General features: G+C 44.9%; 1 protein-coding gene and 1 long non-coding RNA gene across 3 annotated transcripts in view; one reads left to right on the plus strand and one right to left on the minus strand.

Moving 5' to 3' along the window:
* The first annotated feature begins 2,052 nt into the window (after positions 1-2,052).
* Positions 2,053-22,464, plus strand: part of SNX1 (sorting nexin 1) — a 34,005-nt gene continuing 13,593 nt past the window's right edge. The window contains exons 1-4 of one of the 2 annotated variants that reach the window (XM_040968768.1): positions 2,054-2,299; positions 13,703-13,814; positions 18,111-18,238; positions 18,771-18,837. In XM_040968768.1, the coding sequence (XP_040824702.1) occupies positions 2,141-2,299; positions 13,703-13,814; positions 18,111-18,238; positions 18,771-18,837 (466 nt within the window). In that variant the 5' untranslated portion in view covers positions 2,054-2,140. Of the gene's footprint in view, positions 2,300-13,702; positions 13,815-18,110; positions 18,239-18,770; positions 18,838-22,464 lie in introns of both variants that reach the window. The other variant, XM_040968769.1, reaches the window with a different exon arrangement.
* LOC121148611 overlaps positions 8,237-22,464 on the minus strand; it is a 41,129-nt gene continuing 26,901 nt past the window's right edge. The window contains exon 4 of the long non-coding RNA XR_005882576.1: positions 8,237-8,408. This is a non-coding gene — a long non-coding RNA (uncharacterized LOC121148611). The remainder of the gene's footprint in view (positions 8,409-22,464) is intronic.

Below are 22,464 nucleotides of genomic sequence, written 5' to 3' on the forward strand. Positions count from 1 at the left end.
TCCAGTACGGGTGGAAGTTTCTATCACGGAAACTATTTACAGACACTTGCTGAAGGTTTCTGTCAGCTGAAGAGGTGTGAGAAGGCCAGTAAAAAGTTCGACATGGTGGGATCTCTTGGTTTTCTCCTCTCCTAGGGACTCAGGCCAGTAGAACTCACTGGGGGCTGAATATTTTTGCTCATCGCCTCCTAGGACGATTTAGAATGAGCCAACTTTCCTTAATCCCAAAAGGTAACATGATAGAGTTGGCCATCCTCAAAAGAATATCCCAAACCCCTTGGTCTTAACGTGTTGTGATGGATGCCACTGTGTCACATCATCCATCTCTCCTCCGGGTAAATATCAAGTGTCAGTTGGGTATTTCATGGTATTCTGTAGACACCAACATGGGACACGGCCCCTGTCCTCAAGCAGCCCACATGCCTTCAAGGAGGCCAGCTCCAATATTGGGGAATCTGCAAGTGGACACAAAGTAAATCTTTTGCTAGTGAAGAAAGGCAAGATTATCTTACAAAAGTATTCTATCCCCTAAGCTTGTTTTTTTTTCTTAAGAGATTATTTGTATTGGAAACTCAGATATACAGAGAGGAGGAGAGACAGAAATGGATAGCTTCCATCCATTGATTCATTCCCCAAGCGGCTGCAATGCTGGAGCCAAGCTGATCTGAAGCCAGGAGACCAGAGCCTCTTCTGGGTCTCCCATGCAAGTGCAGGGTCCCAAGGTTTTGGGCCGTCCTCCACTGGTTTCCCAGGTCACAAGCAGGGAGCTGGATGGAAAGTGGAGCTGCCAGGATTAGAACCGGTGCCCATATGGGATCCCGGTACTTATGAGGCGAGGCCCTTAGCGGCTAGGCCATCGTCCCAGGCCCTCCCCTAAATTAAACAAACAAACAAACAAACAAAGAAAACTTCCATCTTGTTTATCTGGTTGATTTAGACTTTAAAACACACACATAGTAAATCTTTTTTAAATCGGCTTAAGAGAAAGAGGAGAGAGTGAAACAGAGATCTTCCATCTGCTGGTTCACGCCCCCAAATGACTGCAATAGCTGGGGTTAGGCCAGGTCCAAGCCAGAAGCCGGAGCTTCCTCTGGGTCTCTCTTGTGGGTGCTGGAACTCAAAGATTTAGAGCAATTTCCGCTGATTTCCCGAGGTGTATTAGCAGGAAGGCCAAGCAGCCAGGATTCCAACCAGTGCCCAGAGGGATGCTGGTGGCATCATAGGCCTAAGCTGTCTTCTGCTGAGCCCCAAAGCCAGCCCCTGAGGTCGACTTTAGACTGGCAATCGGTCACTAGTTTAAACCCTGGGAAAATTCTAACCCGAAAGTGGTTGTTTCCCTGCAGCCTGTCCCACGACTTGTACAGCAGGTAATCAACCTAACTTCTTTCCAACCTAGTTTAGTACAGCGGGGTCCAGCGGCCAGTCCTCAGACTTTGGGACTTCCCTAGGCACAACTGAAGAGATCTTGTTCACTGTGCTCCCGCAGCACCCTAGGGTGTTGAATTATTGATTTGAATGCCTGACTTGTAAGCACCTCAGTAGGCAGGCCAAGAGCCTTTCTATTTCTAGATCTCCAGTGCAAGATGCCAGGCACACAGTAGTAGCTGATCCGTATCTAGTTCTCAAATGAGTTAACTGCAGTGCAAAAAGAATAAACGGTGACACTTTCCTGCTGTCTGTTCAGAGATCTCAGTGCCCAAAATTCCTTGGATCTCTTGATAGGGGCAGCCTGCTTGGCCTGGGCAGGTGGCAAGTGGAGGTTTTTTGTTTTTTTGGTTTTTTTCAGTCACAAAGACTCCTTTATTCAAACGCAATCTTTAGAAGTCGGTTAGATAAAGCTATCACAGAGCACTGAGAGCCTCAGAAACTTAATTCCTGCTCTTCTGCCCACCCCCGGGTCCGCCTCGCCCGAGCACCCCTGGGTCCCGGGCTCGGATTCGCCGGGCAGCGGTCGAGGGGGGCCGGGCTCGCTCCGCCCCGGGGACCCGCCCGTCCCCCACGCCCCCCGCTCGGCCGGCCCCGCAGGGTCCGTGGTGGCCCTGGAGCTCCGCGGGCGGCCCCCGCCCCTGGAAACGCTTTGCTCGCGGCGCTATCTGCTCTATAAAGTTGTTGTTGCGGCTTCCGCCGCGGGTAGAGGAAGATGGCGTCGGGCGGTGGTGGCTGTAGCGCCTCTGAGAGACTCCCTCCACCCTTCCCCGGCCTGGAATCAGAGTCCGAAGGGGTCGCCGGAGGGTCAGAACCCGAAGCTGGGGACAGCGACACCGAGGGGGAAGACATTTTCACCGGTGCCGCTACGGCTGTGAGTTCGCATCCCTGTCAGGGGGTTGCTTCAGCCGGCGCGGGGAGCAGGGGAGCCCAGCCAGGGAAGAGTGAGGCGACAGCAATGGGGTGTAGGAGGCCGGGCGGGTGTGGGCCGCTGCTCTGTGTCCTCCTGCGGGCTCGGGGCTTGGAGGGGGTATGGGACGTGGGGTGGTCTTGGATGAGCGCCGAGTCATAGGGCCTGGCTGCCTGACTCCCGGACGAGGCGTGAGGGGGTGTGGTGGCCTCCCCAGCCGCGGGCCCCTAACAGTGCAGAGGCGCCGAGGCCGTCCTCTGGCTCTGTTGGTGGGTTAACACCCCCCACCCTCCACGGATCTGCGGGGCTGTTCTGCGGGCCCTGGCTGACTTGGTGGGTCCAGATGAGGGGGTGGTTTGCAGCCCTGTGTTTTGCTGGCGTGACTGGCCGGGCCCGGAGAGGAGGGGTCAGGGTTGGGGTTGGGGAGTAGTGTCCAGTCCATAGATCTTCTGGGTAAACCCCTAACTTGGAAGTAATCAATTACCAAGGGCCATTTCCGGGTCTTTAGTTAGCCAGAGTTGAGCGGACTCCCCCAATTGCTAGGAGAATTCTTACCAGCAGTGGGTGGCGGCGGGGCGGGGGGGGGGGGGTGCTGCCAGCTATCTCATTCCACAGAGCAGAAAGCTTTGTTCCACTTTGAAGGGATGCCTTCAGACACCTCTGCAAATGCGAGAGGGAGGTGGTGTTTCCCAAAGTGGAAATCCACGTTTCTAGCAGAAGTCAGGCACTGGGAAAAAGTTCATCTTTCTACATGGGCCGTGGAGCCATGGAGAGATTTTTTGACTGATTGAGAATACCTGGACTTACACCATTTAGTACATCCAGTTTATCCCAGCCTGTCAACCTGAGTGCTGGGTCTGTGAATTAATCAGTCTCAGGTCATGCTTCTCTGGTATGTAACTCGGTAATGTAACTAAGTAAAGTAGCTTTAAATGTTTTAGGCGGCATGTGTCTGAAAAAGTTCCGTTCATTTGTGTTGACAGAGGATTACTTTTTGTTTGTTTGTTTGTTTGAAATTTTCCACATCGGTCATTAGAATTTGCTCCGTACTGTATTCAGTCATTCAGTCATAATCCCCGCACATGCAGTGCTTGCTGGTGCTAATGTCACAACAGACTGTCAAATGACGTTGTCTGACAAACGACTCTCAGGGCTCACTTAGATTAGTCTTGTGGATCCCTTTGAAAATAAATCTTGAGTCTGTTGCTTTAGTGATTCTCTCATAAATCATGGCCCAACAGCTACTGTTGCTAACTGCTGGGATGACAGATATTCAGACCCAGTGTCTGAAATAGAAACTGTGGCACTGGAAGTGACTGGATACATGGGCAGACCTTGATTTGTCTTCCAAACAGGAACATGGAAGGGCACAGAGTTGTTTTATTCTAAGAGTTCTCTAAAGAAGTTCAGGAGTCTGGTGATTTTTTCCCACCAGGTTAGTTACTTTCTGGAGGTGTGAGGCCTCTCTGCAGTAAGATTGTGAAAATTCCTTGCCTAATTTCCAGTTAACACACGATCTTATTGTACCAAGAAAGCACAGTTACTTCTATTTATGTTTGATCCAGGAAAACTGAATTGCTAAGGAAACTAAAATATCACTTACCTGCTAGTTGACTTTTTTGTCCTTAAGATTTATTTATCTGAAAGGTAGATTTATAGAAAGAAGGAGAGAAAGATCTTCCATCCCCAAGTAGCTGCAACAACCAGAGCTGTGCTGATCCAAAGCCAGGAGCTTCCTCTGGGTCTCCCATATAGGTGCAGTGTCCCAAGGCTTTGAACCATCCTCTTCTGCTTTCCCGGGCCACAAGCAGGGAGCTGGATGGGAAGTGGGACATCCAGGACACAAACCAGTGCCCAAATGGGACTGTAGTGCGTGCAAGGTGAGGATTTAGCCACTGAACCATCACACAAGGCCCAGGTGTTTGCTAGTCTTTGAGCCGTCTACCCTAATAATCATCTTTAGAGGGTCAAGACCCTTTGAGATTACTATTTAAACTGTGCCCAATGTTAAATAGCCATTAGATGCCAACTGTATTGGTATCTGAACAAATGCTTTCATGGTAAGTCAGAGACAATAAGGGATTACAACACCTTTTTTTTTTTTTTTAACTTTAGGAGATTTATTCGAGTGGGGCAGGAACTGGACAGAGGTGGTGGGAGAGCAGGGCCCGGGGAAGGGGAGGAAGGTGGGGGGAGCCGGAAGGAGAAGAGAGAACACCTTGTAGTTTAAGGAATATCGTCAAAGAATATAGCAGTTATGAGTGTAGCAGTTAAAAGTCTAATTACAATCTAGGATCCGAGTGGCCATGCAGCCTGGTGGTTAAGATGCAGTATCATATCAGATTGCCTGACCTCTAGCTCCTGACTCCAGCTTCCTGTTAATGCAGAACCTTAAGAGGCAGCACTTATAACTCCACTCATCATCAAGTCACACATGTGAGAAACTAAGTTCTCTTGAGTTCCCAGGTCCCAGCTTAAAATTTGGAGAATGAATCAACATATTGGAGCCCTGATTCTCAAGATTAAATAAATGTAGGCTATACTTTCTAGCTTGACCTTGAACCAACTAGTTCCCTCCACTGTGAAATGTGCTAACAGAACCTTAGGTTCTGCATCTATACATTCAAACAACCACAAATATAAAATGGAGACAAAACTGTGATGGCACAGAATGTGTCAAGACTTTGTTCCTTATCAAACAATGTAGTGCAATCACTATTACTTGGTGTTTTGGTTGCAATAAGTTATCAGAAGGATTCCTGAGATACTTCATGTGGGCGGAAGGGTGTGGTCAGGTTACATACAGATTCTACCCCTCAGGGACTTGGACCTGTTGGACAGTTGGGACGCGGGGATCCAGAGCCACAGATGCTGAGGGACCTCCATCATTTTGGGGAGGACACAGTGAAACACCCAGAATAATTCCTTGCTGTTTTGTTGGCTTGAGCTGTACTTGCAGATGAGTGTATTGTAAACTGTAATTACTCTAAGCATCAAAAGCCTACGAAGCTCAATAATGGATTAAAGAGTTCATCACCCAAACAGGTGGATAATGGAATTTATCAAAACTTGTCATATGATAGATTTGGTTAGCTAAATGCCATCAAACTGGGCACCTAATGATGTTTTTGTTTTCATGTTGTGTTCTGTTGCATTTCAGAGACAAAGAGAGGGATAGTGAAGAATTGGGAAGCTGAAGTATGTAAAATCTACAACGAATGTGTAGTATGTGTGCGATTTCTTGGACTTTGATATATAACAGCTGCTGCTGTTATCCCATCTGCTCACTTCCTCAGCCCAATGGCTTTGCTAAAACAGTAATACAAATGTGATCTGATTGAACATAGAAAGAACAGCTTGTGACAGAAACGTCTCAGGAATTTATAGACCAGCTAACTGAATGGGAAAGATTAGAATCAAAAAGAATTTTTTAAAAGAAATCTGAAGTCACTTTTTTTTTAAAAGATTAATTTTATTTGAAAGGTAGAGAGAGAAGAAGAGAAATCTTCCGTCCTCTGGTTCATTCTGCAAATACCACAACTGCCAGGGTTGGATCAGGCTGGAGCCAGCAGCCAAGAACTTCTTCCAGGTCTTCCACATGGGTGCAGAGGCCCGGCCAAGTGGGCTAGCCTCTGCTAATTTCCCAGGTGCATTAGCAGGGAGCTTGATGGGAAGTGAAGCAACGAGGATTTTAACCAGCATACTCCACTGGGTCACAATAGCAGCCGTGGAGGAAATCAGCTGATAGAAGAGCTAATTTCCTGTTTGCTTCACTTGCAATCCAGCTCCCTGCCAGTGATCTGGAAAAGGCAACGGAAGATGTCCCCAAGTGCTTGGGTCCCTGCCACCCAAGTGGAAGACTCAGATGAGGCTCCTGGCTTCAGCTTGGCCTAGCCCTAGCCAGTGGTAGCCATTTGGGGAGCAACCAATGGATGATCTCTTTGTCTCCTCTCTCTCTTCTTGCTCTATAACTCTTGCAAAAAGATAAATGAACCTTAAAAAAAATTGAGGAAATGAAAGAGGATAAAGAGGAATAATAGAGAACTGGAAACGTTATATGTTGAATTACTTGTCTTTGACTACTCAAGCATCATTTAATTATGTTTACTGGTCTTTAATGAACAATATAACTTTTACTGGTATTTAAAAGGCTTGGATAGCAATTAGCTCTTAAGGACAGTTATTTTATAGTCTTCAGAGCTAATATAAATGTAAGGGATGGATTATTGGCAGGCATCATGGCACAGTAGGTTATACCTCTATTTGGGATGCTCTCATCTCATGTGGGAGCCCTGGTTTAAGTCCAGGGCTTCGCTGCCTTCCATCCAGCTTCCTGCTAATGTAGGCAGCAAATAATGGACCAAGTGTCTGAGTCTGCCACCTACCTGGAAGACCTGAGTGGAATTCTAAACTCTTCTGCCTGGCCCAGTCCTGGGTATTTGGTGACTGAATCAGCAGATGGAAGATACTGCTTTCTCTCTCTCCCTCTCTTTATGTCACTCTGCCTTACAAATGAATAAATAAAACTTGAAAATTAGCATGGTGGGCCCGGCACGATGGCGCAAGTGGTTAAGGTCCTCACCTTGCATGCCCGGGATCCCATATGGGCGCCGGTTCTAATCTCGGCAGCCCCACTTCCCGTCCAGCTTCCTGCTTGTGGCCTGGGAAAGCAGTCGAGGATGGCCCAATGCTTTGGGACCCTGCACCTGCGTGGGAGACCCAGAAGAGGCTCCTGGCTTCGGATCGGTGCATAGCATCGGCCATTGCGCTCACTTGGGGAGTGAATCATTGGACGAAAGATCTTCCTCTCTGTCTCTCCTCTCTGTATATCCGCCTTTCCAATAAAAATTTTAAAAAATAAATCTTTTTTTAAAAAAAAGAAAATTAGCATGGTAAATAAACATTCTTGGAAGTTATGTATTAGCTTTTAAATGTAAAGGACATGTGTTTTCAAAATCCAGCCATAAATCTCCTGAATCTAATCAATATAACATTCAAAGCAAAAAAAAAATCATTTCTTTTTTGTTTTTAATTATAATTTTAAAAACCACGTGTTTTATTATTTGTTGATAACATTTCTGTAACTGTTTAGGAGATGAAATACCAATCTGATTTAATCATCATTCTGAATGTTTTTATTTTTATTTAAAGATTTATTTATTTTTATTGCAAAATCAGATATACAGAGAGGAAGATCTTCCATCCGATGATTCACTCCCCAAGTGAGCCCAACGGCCGATGCTATGCCCATCCGAAGCCAGGAGCCTCTGCCGGGTCTCCCACACGGGTGCAGGGTCCCAAAGCTTTGGGCCGTCCTCAACTGCTTTCCCGGGCCACAGGCAGGGAGCTGGAAGGGAAGCGGGGCTGCCGAGATAGAACCGGCGCCCATATAGGATCCCGGGTGTGCAAGGCGAGGACCTTAACCACTGCGCCACCGCGCCGGGCCCGATAGTTGAATTCTTTTAGCAATTAACCTAGCTTTTAGAATTATGTAGGAAATGTTACTAAAAGTGTCTGTAAAGCACTTTTGCAAGAAGGGAAAAGACTTCTTTGAACATTTATTTCCTTACTGAAAAGGTTCAGTGACAGAGAGGGAGAGACAGAAAATCTCCATCTGCTGGTTTATTCCTGCAAATGACTGCAGTGGCCAGGACTCGGCTAGGTTGAAGCCCGGAACCCAATACTCTATCCTGGATTCCACAGGAGTGGGAAGACCCAAGCACTTGGGCCATCTTCTGCTGCTGCTACTTTCTTAGGTGCCATAGTATGAAGCTGGAGTGAAAGTGGAGCAGCCAGCACTTGAACCAGCACTCCACTATGGAATACTAGTGACATATAGGGGTAGTTTAACTTACTGTGCTGTAATGCCAATTCTGAGAGAAGACTTTTAAAGACAACCAATAAGAGTCCAACTTAATTTCACATTAGAGGTTAGGTCTATGAGAGGGAAGATAAGGCTTACAGGGTTTTTTTGTTGGTGGTGGTGGTGGAGGTGATGGTTGTTTTTTGTGTGGAGGCACTGCGTCTTGACTTCCGCAGATGTTCAGGCAGCTCAGGTGATGGCCATTTGTAGCTGGTTATGTCGGGAAGGAAGGGAGAAAAAAAAATTTTTCACTCTTGGTCCTTGGAGCTCCTCAGCACTCTTAAGTAACATTTGACATAAATAAATCATGGCTAGTTGGTAAATGCTAGAGCAAGTAGCCGTTAGTGTCTCATCTCCAGGAAAAGCCTGTTGCTCAACTTTTTCTGGCTTGTTCTTTTGCTTAGTCAAATGGACAGCTGGGGCTGCATTCTGCTTTCAGAGCAAATTTGAAGTGGGTTCACTTTTCCAACATAGAATATAACCTACTTGGTAATTCTCTGGCCTCTCCTGCAGTTGTCTGAGCCCTGGTTGGCAGCCCTGTTGGTTGGCAGCCCAAGCCAACAGAAGTAACATCAGAATTCAGTAAAATGTAGCTGGGTTTCCGGGTTTTGGTAGATCGTGGTATGCCCTCATAGACTGAGGTCTCCACGGTCCCTGCTCTTGCTTTTGCATAACTCATTTGGTGGTCAGGTGTGGGCACAGTGCCCCATTTTCTAATTAGTCCTTTTATTCTCTAACTCAGAACTTCTCCATTTGCATGGATCCAGGCTTAGCGTTTGTACAGAACCCAGTGCAAACTTGGTTCTGGGATTAGGACATGGATTCCATTGAGGAGAAGAAGAAAGCATTATCCTGTCTACCACAGGCAGCTGCTCCTCTCCCAAAACTGTTTCAAATGTGGCATGAATGTACCACAAACATCTGGGCTTCGAATAGACATTCAGTGCTCGTAGGATTTGGAGCTCAGTGTGATGGTTCAATACCCAAATCCTCACCTTGCAAGCACTGGGAGCCCATGTGGGTGCCAGTTCGTGTCCCAGCTGTTCCACTTCCCACCCAGCTCCCTGCTTGTGGCTTGGGAAGAGCAGTTCTGACAGCCCAAAGCCTTGGGTCCCTGTACCCACATGGAAGACCTGGAAGAGGTTCTGGGCTCCTGGCTTTGGATTGGCTCAGTTCCAGCTGTTGCGGCCGCTTAAGGAGTGAATCATCAGATGGAAGATCTTCCTCTCTGTCTCTCCTCCTCTCTATATATCTGACTTTGCAATAAAAATAAATATTTTTTTTAAAAAGTTAAAAAAAAGCCAGCAAGAGAACGGACTTCTGTAGGAATGTGCAGTTGTTTAAACCACTAAATTCGAAAATCTGTGCAGTAGCAATGGAAAGCTAATACACCATGTCACCTTGCTCATTTCACTCTAGAAGAGGAGCTTGTCATGGCGGAAGGACTGCGAGGCCACCCTTGCTCATTTGGGTGTGGCTTCTGTGGTTGATTTTATTCCTAGTTGTCTTTGCCTTGTACAGTTAGTGTGATCACACAGCCTCTTACTAAAGTTTACTAATTTTGCCTCAAAAATTTAGTATTCTGGTCCTTTACAAGTAGCATTAACTTAGTTTGCTTTGAATTTGACCTCTAAATATGGTCAAGAGTTCTAGCAATGCCTAACCATTTGGGGTCCCTTGAATGTAATGTGCAGGTTCCGAATGGAACTATAAACATGTAAGCCACAGGAGAAGACTCACAGCTGTCATCCTTGGAGGAAGTTAACTGGAATTCCAGTAAGACTTTTTTAGTACCAAATGGCTGTGTCAGCTCAGAGTGGCTGCCGTCCCCGTCAGGCCTTCACTGAGCCTTGTGGTTTGAGGCTTGTGTATCTGTTTGCTCTCAACAGAAGTGTTCTCTTGTTTCGTGTTTCTGAGAATTACTATTTGTCTGTACGCTGTTATAAACAGAAACGCTTAAGCTGCTGAACAAACTTATCATAAGCTTGATAACAGCCAAGAAGTGTAGGCAGTTATTGGATACTCTAGGATTCCGTTATACACGAAAGAATGCATTCATTATAGAGAGAGTAAGGGAAGTAGGCACTTCTTTTGTCTTGTCTCCCACATCATAAACATCGTCTTTTCATCACAGAAAATAGTCCTATCTGATGCCTAGAAAGTTCACCTCTTTCAAATTGATAGCTGTGTGACTTAGACACCTCAGAGATTTTTAAAATATGAATTAAGGAGCAGGCATTATGGCCCAAAGAACTAAGCTGCTGCCTGCAAAACAGTGCTGGTTTGAGTTTCTGCTGCTCTGTTTCCAATCCAGTTTCCTGCCAATAATCCTGACAAGGCAGCAAAGGATGGCCCTTAGTCCCTGGATCCCTGCCACCCATATGGGAGACCTACACAGAGTTGCTGGCTCCAGCTTTTCCTGGGCCAGCCATGGCTGCTGCAGACATCTGGGGAGTATACCAACAGATGAAAGATCTCCCTTTCCTCTCCTGAGTCACTCTGCCTTTCAAATCTATCAATAAATCTTCCAATGAAATAAAAGTCATATTATAAAAAGCAAGGCCTATTGTTAGTATTGGTTTTGCCACTCAGTGTAATCAACATGTTTGTACCTTCGCCTAAAATAAGTTATTGCTAAGATTTTAATTGTTGGTTCAAAATTAGCTAATATCAATAATAGTATAATGCCCTTTTAAATTAACCTTTTAAAAAGCTTTATTTATTGGGCCTGGCGCAGTAGCCTAGTGGTTAAATCCTCATGTTGCATTTTCTGGGATCGCATATGGATGCCAGTTCATGTCCCGGCTGCTCCACTTTCTTTCCAGCTCCCTGCTTGTGGTCTGGGAAAGCAGTTGAGGACAGCCCAAAGCCGTGAGCCCCTGCACCCATGTGGGAGACCCTAAAGAGGCTTCTGGCTTCAGACGGGCTCAGTTCTGGCCATTGCGGCCACTTGGGGAGCAAACCAGTAGATGGAAGGTCTTTCTCTCTTTTTTCCATCTCTATCTCTCCTTCTCTCTATAAATCTAAAATTTCCAATAAAAATAAATAAATCTTTAAAAAATTTTTAATAAATTTTAAAAATTTAAACAATTTTAAAAATACTTTTTAAAGATTTATTTTTATTGCAAAGTCAGATATTTAGAGAGGAGGAGAGACAGAAAGGAAGATCTTTCATCCAATGATTCACTTCCCAAGTGGCCACATTGGCCAGAACTGCACCAGTCCAAAGCCAGGAGCCTGGAAATTCCTCCAGGTCTCCCACATGGATGCAGGATCCCAAAGCTTTGAGCCATCCTCCACTGCTTTCCCAGGCCACAAGCAGGGAGCTGGATGGGAAGCAGGGCTGCTGGGATTAGTACCGGCCTCCATATGGGATCCCAGCGTGTGCAAGGTGTGAACTTTAGCCACTAGGCTACCACGCTGGGCTGCAACTTAATATATCCTAAAAAGGATTTATTTATTAATTAGAGAGTCAGAGAGGGCAAGAGAGACAGACACCACACAAGTGGCCTCAGCCAGGAGTCGGGAGACCTGGAAGAAGCTGCTCACACTGACCCCAATGTGCCTCAGTCCTGGCTATCGTGGCCGTCTGGCGAGTGAACCAGTGGGTGAAGAATCTCTGTCCCTCTCTCTGCTACTCTGTCTTTCAAGCAAATGAGATACAATCCTTTTTAAAAGTGTAAATAAATAAACTTGTGGAAAATGTGCATTATTAAAAACTATGCATAGAATTTAAAATTACTATTTTAAAAAATGTATTGTCTGAAAGGCAGAGCTACTGAGCGAGAAAGCTCTTCCATCTGCTGATTCACTCCCAAAATAGCTGCAACTCTTAGAGCTGGGCTGTTCCAAAGACAGGAGTCAGGAGCTTCAACCAGACGTCCCATCTGGGCACAGACACCCAAGTACTTGTGCCATTCTCTGCTCCTTTCCCAGCACAGAGCTGGATTGGAAGTAGAGGAGCTGGAACTTGAACAGATACCTGTATGGGATACCAGCACTGCAGGTGGCAGCTTTTACACACTCTGTCACAGTGTCAGCCTTTCAAAATTACTTTATACCAAGTATAAGTATTTCTTTTTGGTATTTATTTATTCTTATCCACTTGCAAAGCAGAGTGACAGAGACCGAGAGCGTGAGTTCTTCCATCTGCTGGTTCACTCCCCAAATGCCTGCAGGTGCCAGTCCAAGGCCAGCTGATGCCAGGAGCCCAAGCCGTGGGCCATAATGTGCTGCTTCCCAGATGCATTAGTAGGAAGCTGGATCCAAATAATCTGGACTTGAACCAGTACCCTTGATATAGGATATCAGCATCCCAAGCAGTGAGTTAATCCACTGCACCACGATGCCTAGCCCTCAGTGAATTTATCTATTGATGTCATTTTCCCACATAATTTTGTTTTGTTTTTTTTTTTCTTTATTCGTTATTTCTTTTATTTTTCTTTATTCTTTGTTTCTGACATAATTTTTGAAGCACACTTTTGTCTAAGTATTGGTAAGTTTCTTGCAGGGAGGACACGATATTGGATATAGATGTTTGCGTGACAAAGCCAGTGTACCCAAATAGATCTGTCATTTCTTTTTGTTGTATTGAGTCAAAAAGCTCTGTCTTCAAGGAACAAACTCCCTCAGATTTATTAAGGAAATGTTTCATAAAAGCTTCCTTAAATCAGGTCTCGTAGCTGATTTGGCCGTAGGGCCTGACTTCAAAACCCTACAATTTGCACCAAGGCTTTTGAAGCCAGCTTCCCAGCTTCTCTTCATGTTCTGCACAATCTGGCTTTGTTCACTCTGGTCCCAGGCTGGGGACTCACCCCACCCTTGTTTGTGGCTAATCACTGAGCTTTTAATCAAGGTCATGGATTGACTGGGTTTCACTGTGTGCCCACTGGCCAGGCATGACTGGTTTTTGTTCTCCCCGCCTGAGACAGGGTGCAGTTGAAATGTGTGTCTGCTTTAGTTCACAATAAAAAAGATAAGGTCGATTGACACACAGCGTGCAAGTGTTCATGTGCTAACCCAGAGTCAGGTGGCTTAGTAAGACTCAGCAGTAAGGCCTCAGCCAACAGTTTAGCTAACTCCACAAAGGAAGTCTGGGTCAGAGCTTGAGTTCTGGACCCGAGTGGCCATGAGGATGTGCCTCATCAGCATTTGAAAGAACAAAGGTCATCAACTACAAAGGAGAAATGCATTTGGACAGGTTCTTTTGAAAACTATCTGTGTGTACACAAACCCGTGTTGGTAACTTGTCATTTGGGACAGGACATTTCAGCAAGGTTGCGGTGTTAAGATATTCATAATCTCAGAACGTGGGAGCTTGCATTAGCTCTCAGATCCCTGGGACAGCACTTGTATTACTAACAGTGATCTGCTATGTACTGAATCAGCTAACCAAAGATCCTGCTTTTCCCTAAGGCAGAGGGAGGCGTTAACAGTTGCTGTCTACCCAGGTTGGGTTTGGTTTTAACGGTATTGTTTTACTCAAAATACCTCATTGTTTTTAGAATAAGCCACAGTCTCCAAAGAGAATTGCATCCATTCTTCCCATCAACAATGGCTCCAAAGAAAATGGGCTTCACGAGGAACAAGACCAAGAACCACAAGATCTCTTTGCAGGCAAGTACGAATGCAAAATTTACACCAGGGACGCTTTACATGCCTTTGTTAACTTTTGAGTGAAAGTCAAAAACAAATGAAGATACTATGGAGAATTCCAAAGCATAAAACACTGGCTGTTGGAGGTTTCAGAAGTGAGACATAGCATAACAGTTATTTAGGAATGTATGTGAGTTGGACAGTTTGTCAATGATAGAAATGTGGGCAGAGGAATGAAAACACTGTCGCAGGTGCCTGCTGATTAAAGCAGTAGCTTTAAGCTTTTATGAAGAACAGTAAGAAGTATCATAATCCAAAACTTCAAGAAAGGTTGTAAGTAACCTGCCCTTACAACTTCCAATACAATCTGAAATTTTCTAATATTTCCCTTTATTTAGTGCTGTCTGTAACTGATTTAATTGAATTCTCACTCTCCAATAAGCCATGACCTACAGATTGAAAAACCCTCAGAGAGCAGGGTTTCTCAGCTTTGGCTCTGTTAACATTTGAGAATGGGTGCTTCTTGGTTTTAGGCAGTTGCCTTGCTCTCAACAGAGCATGCGTCCCTTCCCTTAAAAGACACCTGCCGCTGGTTGGAGACATTTCCCATTGTCACACCTGGGAGTGCTGCCCAAAGCCTCTGAGTGCTGCTAAACACATTGAATACACGGCACAGTCCCTCACAATGGAATTTCTCAGCCCAAAATGTCAACACTGAAAAGCTCCGATCTGTGGTGTTAGTGGAAGCCTTCCTGGATCAATCAGAATTCATATAGGAGGAAAGGAAAAAGGGTCCTGATGGTCAGACAGGACATGTGAACTATTTTTGAGGTAGTTGATAAATATGTCAGACCAAAACAAAACATTCTTAGAGAAGCATGGACTAAAAAACTAGAAAGTGTAGTTTGGGATCAGGTTTGGAAAGACTTTAGACATCAAAAATAATTAGAGTTTAAATTTTTATCCTAATAGTAATTTAGGAACATTGGCAGTTTTGCAAGAGGGAAATGATGTGGACCAAGCAATATTGATAGGAAGACTGACCTCATCGGTTCTTTTCTTAAAAATGAGTGACATTTAGCAAAAACTAGAGGTTTTTTAGAAGGCAATCATGGGCCCGGCATGGTGGCCTAACAGCTAAAGTCCTCACCTTGAACACACCGGGATCCTATGTGGACGCCGGTTCTAATCCCGGCAGCTCTGCTTCCTATCCAGCTCCCTGCCTGTGGCCCGAGAAAGCAGTGGAGGATAGCCCAAAGCCTTGGGACCCTGCACCCACATGGGAGATCTGGAGGAAGTTCCTGGCTCCTGGCTTCAGTTCAGTGCTGCTCCAGCCATTGCAGCCACTTGGGGAATGAATCATCGGACGGAAGATCTTCCTCTCTGTATCTCCTCCTCTGTATATCTGACTTTGTAATAAAAATAAATAAACCTTAAGAAAAAAAAGTTGAGTTTGAAATGGGAATGACAGAAGGACTCTGCAGGGCTCAGTCTGACAGGAAATGTCCAAAACATGGAAAAAGAAGACCTTAGAACAAGGAATGGAGAGACTTAAAAATTTTCTACCTCGTCATAGTGCTGAAGCCTTAACTACACACCTGTTCATTTCTAATCGTGATGACCTTTTAGCTATAATTCCTGGAGAGCAAATTATATGAATGTTTCTTTAATTATATAGCATGTTGGAAAGAAAGTAAACTTTCTACCTTTGAAACCTGAACATTTATAAGATCCTTTTTTGTGAGGGTTGAAATCTTAGTGTGGCAAGAGTCATTCCCATTTTATGTTTGTAAATGTGTGCAAGATGACGGACACGTTAGCCATGCCTCTACCAGTTTCCTCAGTAGCCAATGCCTGCCTGCCCATGTACTGCCACGATATGGGACCCTCAACTGGAATTCTGGGCTCCCAGCTTCACCTTGGTCCAGCCCTAGGCACTGTGGCCGTTCAAAGAGTGAACCTATGGATGGAAGAAGTCTGTCTCCGTTTCTCCTTCTCTCTGCCTTTCAAATGAACATTTTCTGAAAATAGAAAACGCACGGACCTTCTCAAGACTTTTAGTCTAATAAGCAAAAGGTTTTCAAAGAGCAGTACCTCCTGTTTCATTTCCAGATGCGATTGTTAACTTACTTATTTTATAGGAGCTGTAGGAGGGACTAGCCTGTATATACATTAGCTCACTGCTTGGTCCAGACACCACAATAGCCTACTCTTCTCTAACGGCGGTCAGGTTCGTTGCTAACAGTGCGCAGGCTTTGCAGACATCTTTCACCTTTAATGCATAGAACATTGATCCAGAACTTGATTGTTTCAGATTCCATCTTTGGTCTTATTTTAGCCTCAAATGAAAATTTAAAAAGGGAAAACAGCTTTCATTGAATTCCCTAAGACTAAAATTAAATCGCCAAACTCTGGAACACTGGGATCCTATGTGGGCATCGCTTTTTTCCCAGATGGTCCAAAGCCTTGGGACCCTGCAGCTCCCTGTATGGGAGGCCCAGAAGAAGCTCCTGGCTTTTGGCTTTGTAGCTGAGGCAGTGTGACCATTTGGGGAGTAAACCAGCAGATGAAAGATCTTTCTCTCTGTCTCTCCTTCTCTTTATAAATCTGCCTTTCCAATAAAAATAAATAAATCTTTTTTTTTTTAAGATTTTTTTTTTTTATTGGAAAGGCAGATATAGAAAGGAGGAAAGACAGAGAGGAAGATCTTCCGTCCGATGATTCACTCCCCAAGCGGCTGCAATGGCTGGAGCAGCACTGAACTGAAGCCAGGAGCCAGGAACTTCCTCCAGATCTCCCATGTGGGTGCAGGGTCCCAAGGCTTTGGGCTATCCTCGACTGATCTCCCAGGCCACAGGCAGGGAGCTGGATAGGAAGTGGAGCTGCTGAGATTAGAACCAGTGCTCATATGGGATCCTGGCACACTCAAGGCGAGGAATTTAGCCACTAGGCCACCATGCCAGGCCATGTAATTATGAATAATTCTTAAACTGTGCTAAAATAATAGTGCTATTCTTAGGGGTGGCAAAATAGTGTCCTTTTTCTAAGTATTACTGGAAGGTGACACCGCATCCTGTGGGAGCACTGGTTCTGCTCCTTGGCTACACCACTTCCAATCCAGCTCCCTGCTCAGCTGGAGTGTCTGAGGCCCTGCCACTCACTTGGAAAGACGCAGGTGGAGTTCTGGTTTCCTGACTTTGGCTCAGCCTCCAGCCATCAGGGAAGTAAATTAGGAGATTGAAGGTCTCTCTCTCTCTAATGCTATCTTCTAAATAAATAAGACAAATATTTATATTTATATTTTGGTTCACACCCCTAAAGGCCACAACAGCCAAGACTGGGCCAGACTGAAGCCAGGAGAGAGGAGCTTCTTCTGTGTCTCCCATATGGGCACAGGGCTCCAAACACAGGGGACCATCTTCTGCTACTTTCCCAAGTGCGTTAGCAGGGAGCTGGATTGGAAGTAGAGCAGCCAGGACTCTAACCAATACCTGTAGGGAATGCCAGCATGGTAGGTGCTGGCTTTACTCGCTACGTCATATGCCAGTCTAACAGTAAATCTTAGGGGGAAAAAAATGATTAAACTTATTCTTTTTCACAAAAGAATAACAGTAATAAATAGGGTTTGCATAAGGGTCAAAAGAAATATTGCTAAGAGTAAAATTAATTGGCATGCTCATTCTGGCTACTAAAAAGGTTGTCCTTTTACTTGATTCCTAGTTCTTAACTAAATTCTCAGTAGAGGGCCTGGCATAATAGTTCAGTAGCTAAACCCTCATCTTGATTATACCAGCATCTCGTATGGGCGCCGGATTGTGTCCTGGTTGCTCCATTTCCCATCCAACTCCTTGATTATGGCCTAAGAAAGCAATAGAGGAAGACCCAAAGCCTTGGGACCCTGCACCCGCATGGGAGACCCAGAAGAAGCTCCTGGCCCCTAACTTCAGATCGGCTCAGCTCCAGCCATTGCAGTCACTTGAGGAGTGAACCAGTTAATGCAAAATCCTTCTGTTTCTCCTTCTCTCTGTAAAACTGACTTTCTAAATAATAATAATAATAATAATAATAATACATCTTTTTAAAAAAAATTCTCAGTAGAAGGTAACCAAGTAGTTTTATTTGGAAAGTAAGAGCCAAAGGTTACTCTCCCAAGCTTGTGCTAGAATACTTTCCTCGCCATCTTCCCCTTGGCCCAGGTGAAAATTTCATAACTTGAAAGTGCTTGCTATTGTTTTTATAAGTTTCTTTGCCTTCAGAATTATTGTTTAGCCTTCAAAGGCCTGTTATTGACCTTCGTTTTAAAATATCAACTGTTAGATGCCACAGTGGAGCTATCCCTGGACAGCACACAGAATAATCAGAAGAAGGGGCCAGCCAAGATGCTCATCTCACCTCCCCCTCAGGAAGCCATGAATTCTCCTAAGCCCCAACCAAGCTATGAGGAGGTGAGAATCTATATCTTGTTGTTTTTGAATTTTACAGGATTATTTGCTGAAAGTGTGGAACTTGACTGAGTGTCAACCTTAAGAAAATATTTGTGACTCTTTAAGGAGATCTGCTTGGTTAATGGACAGCCAGAATCTAGTATGGGCTTGCTGTTGGGTAGAGCAAGCGCTTACCCAGGGAACAGCTCGGTCTTTAAGTGGTCTCTAATGGTAACTGTCAGTGATTAAGGCTTCTCTTTTAAGGATATGCTCTCTCATTCCTTCCTTTGTCTAGAGGAGACAAGTCTGTTAAATCTCATAACTATTCATTGTCATGAAAATAAGGTATTAAAGGTGTAGTTGTAACAAAGACCTGTGAGCTGCTACCCAAAATAAATTGGTAGGAGTTAAATCATTGGAATTGTTGGGAATGGACAGAGCTGAACAGAAAGGCATAAAAGGATGCATCTGTCATTACATCACCACCTGTAAAGTGAATATAGGATTCCCTTTTTTGTATCAAATTCTCATAATTTGCCTTTTCTTTATAAAGCTAGAGGAAGAAGAACAGGAGGACCAGTTTGATTTGACAGTCGGTATCACGGATCCCGAGAAGATAGGTGAGTGTGTGCCGGCCTCCTGGTAGTGCTAGGATGTCACTGTGGAAAGCACAGGTGGCTCATTTGGGGATGGTGACCTCCAGCACAGGCCAGTGCAAAGCGTTTCATCAGTGTGTTTTCTATAGAAACACAAGGGTCTCATGGAAAATGTATGTTAGGAAGAAATTATGCATGACTTTCAAAATATTTTGTACCAAAACAAGTTTGTCCTTTGTGTGTGTGTGTGTGTGTGTGTGTGTGTGTGTGTGTGTGTGTGTGTGTGTGTACATTTTGAAGTCCTCCCTATGCATGTTGCCTATGCCAAAGCCAGGAGCCATGAACTCAACTGAATCTCCCAGGTATGACAGGGATCCAACTATGAGGCCATCACCTGCTGCCTCCTACGGTACACGTTCGTAGGAAGCAGGAGCCAGAAGTACAGGCTGGCACTGTGATAAGGTGTGAAGATGTCCTAAGTGGCACCCCATATGCCCTTCCCTAGAATCCCTTTTCAGAAACACAGACACTGGGGCTGTAGTTGTAGTGCAGGTTAGGCCAATACTTAACACACCCACATCCAATATCAGAGTGTCCAAGTATGGTTCATAAGTCCTGCTACTTCGCTTCTGATCTAGCTTCCTGCTGATGAGAAGCAGGTAGGTATGGCTAAAATACTTGAGTCTCTGCCACAAGTAGGAGACCTAGATAGGGTTCCTAGATGGGGTCCCTGGCTCCTGGCTATGACCTGGCGAACTTCCAGCTGTTGCAGGCATTTGGGGAGTAAACCAGCAGGTGAAGATCTGTCTCCCTCTCTGTGTCACTCTACCTTTCAAATAAGTAAATAAGTAAATCCTTTTTTTCTATTAAAGATTTATTATTATTATTATTTTAATTGGAAAGTCAGATTTACAGAGAAGAGAGACAGAAAGATCTTCTATCCATTGGTTCACTCCCCAAGTGGCCAATCTGAAGCCAGGAGCTTCCTCTAGGTCTCCCACATAGGTTCAGGGTCCCAAGGCTTTGGGTCATCATTGACTACTTCCCCAGGCCACAAGCAGGGAGCTGGATAGGAAGTGGAGCCCATTTGGGATCCTGGCACATGCTAGGCAAGGATTTAGCCACAAGGCTATCACACCAGGTTCCAAATAAGTAAATCTTAAAAACAAGATACATAAACTCACATGTTGTCTTCTGCCTTGGAGTTGTCAAGACCATTTCATTCCCTCTTTGAGACAATAAATTGCTTAAGAATATGCTCTAAAACATTAGGACTCTGAACCTATTTTCACCCTCAAACTTGTTTATCATTTAACATGCACTCTTTCCAAATGAGATGGGAAGTCTGCATTTCTCTTTCATAAATGAAAGATTAAAGGACCCAGGTTGAATCGTGGCCACACAGAAATTTGGTTTTTAGAAAGCATGCAATACTTAACTTTGGCCAGACTTGACTTCTTTGGCTCGCCTTCTGTGCCACAAGCAAGACAGGGATGTTAGTGAAGCGGAAACAGTAGGTCTTAACTCTGCCTCCCTCCAAGCGTGGTTCCTTTACAGAAATGTGCGGTAGCTCCTTTTTACCTAAATAGGAGTGGAATCTACATGGTTACAAGGACAGTTGTAATCATTAAGAGGAAAAATGCAATTCCTAACTTCATTTATCAGCACTAGGAATGTGAATTTGTAAAGTTTTAATTAGTCTTTACGTCAAAATGGCTTTCAGTAAACTGTTGATTTTTACTTGACATGGACTTTTACACTGGTATGTATGGGTGTCCTCTACAACTCCTTCATTTAACCATAGAAGAAACTGAGTACTGGGGGGGGGGGGGGAGTTAGTTTTCTTCCTTTTAGGGCACTAAACCCTTGTTTTACCTATCTAGGATTATGTCTAATATTTATGACTATTCTGGTTATTCACTGCTATGTGTTCCTGGTGGAATATGACAGGTTACTGTTTTAACAGTAAGTTGTGGCATTTGAGCCAAGAGAAGAAATATGTTAGTTTCCTAGGACAGTTGTTGCAAAGCCCATTGACCTGGCTGGCATCAAACCACCAAATGCCTTCCCTGGCTGTCTGGGGTCAAGTGTCAGCAGGGCCCTGCAGCCTTGGAGGCGTGGGAAAGCATGTGCCAAGACCCCCTGCCTTCTGAGAGCCTCGAGCCTGCATTGACGTGTGAATGCTTCATTTCCGCCTAGGGTTTCGTCTTCCCTTGACCTCCTCCCTAAGTGTCTACAAACATACATCATCTCCCCTTCTGTCCCACCTTTTTTTTTTTTTTTTAAATGCAAAGTCAGATATATAGAGAGGGGGAGAGACAGAGAGGAAGAGCTTCTGTCCATCCGATGATTCACTTCCCAAGTGACCACAATGGCTGGAGCTGTGCCAATCCAAAACCAGGAGCTCTTCCAGGACACCCCCATGGGTGCAGGGTCCCCAGTCTTTGGGCTTCCTTCTGCTGCTTTCCCAGGCCACAAGCAGGGAGCTGGATAGGAAGTGGAGCTGCTGGGAGTAGAACTGGTATCCATATGGGATCCTGGCATGCTCAATGCAAGGACTTCAGCCGCTTGCCCACGGTGCTGGACCCCACACCCTTTTTTTTTGTTTTGCTTTGTTTTGTTAGAACACTGGTCATATGGGGTACGGCACACCCAAATGTCCTCATTCACTTGATGACAGTATCTGTGAACGCCCTTTTTCTAAAACAGGTCACATTTTGAGTTTTAGAAGTTGAGACTTCAAAGTCTCTTTGGAGTGGCCTAGTTCATACTATATCAGAGTAATTTAAACACCCCAGAGACCAAATTTATTCAAACACCAGTCTTGTTGATACACTTCTGTCTCCTCGCCTGTGGTCTGCATTCTAACTTGGGTTGGTGCCAAGGAAGCAGCTCAGTACAATGATTTCAGTCATTCTGACAATGTGCTCTGTTTGTGTGGGCTATGGATTAAACATGTACTTCTCTTTCCCACATACGTCTAAACAACTTGGACTCCTGCTTCTACCAGGATATTGTTTTCAGAACCTTGGCAACTTGCATTTGCCGTCTTCAACTTTAGAATTCTTTGGGAAGTAAATCCAGATTTTAGGGCTATCACACCAGGCCTTGTCGACTCCGGATGTACATGTAGTGTGTCTTCACACATGTGTTGCTGACGTAGGCAGAGAGATGAGAGCATTGCTTTGCTGATCTCTGTCACGTATGTCCGCTCAGACTTCCCCTTGCTGTGGACACTAAGTTTCTGCACTGACCTTTCTGGCATTTGACCAGAATTCAGTTCTACAAATAGGATTTTTCATGATTCTACTTCTAATATTTTTTCTTTTGTCAGTGGCAAATGTCCTTCATATTAAGCAATAAGGTGTAAGTGGTTAAGACAACTAAAGGTATGAGGGAGTTTCAAAAGTGGTGCTTATGATTTGTTTTGCACATAAAGAGGTAGAGCAGGCAAGCCCCCTCTTCCTGCGTAGTTGGCAATATCTTTGTGTGTGCTAGGAAGGCAGGTGTCTCCAGCCTGAAGCCAGGCTGCAGTCTCACCCTGCTGGTCCAGCCTCCCCCGGCCCCTCACCGCAAAACCAGCTTGGCAGCATAAGCTCAGAAGTGACTGCTGCCCAAGGTTTGCCTGCTTTGTGGGAGAGGAATCCATCC

This window comes from Ochotona curzoniae, unplaced genomic scaffold (assembly GCF_017591425.1).
Source record: "Ochotona curzoniae isolate NIBS_2020 unplaced genomic scaffold, NIBS_Ocur_1.0 scaffold_4701, whole genome shotgun sequence".
In the NCBI taxonomy this organism is placed as follows: domain Eukaryota; kingdom Metazoa; phylum Chordata; class Mammalia; order Lagomorpha; family Ochotonidae; genus Ochotona; species Ochotona curzoniae.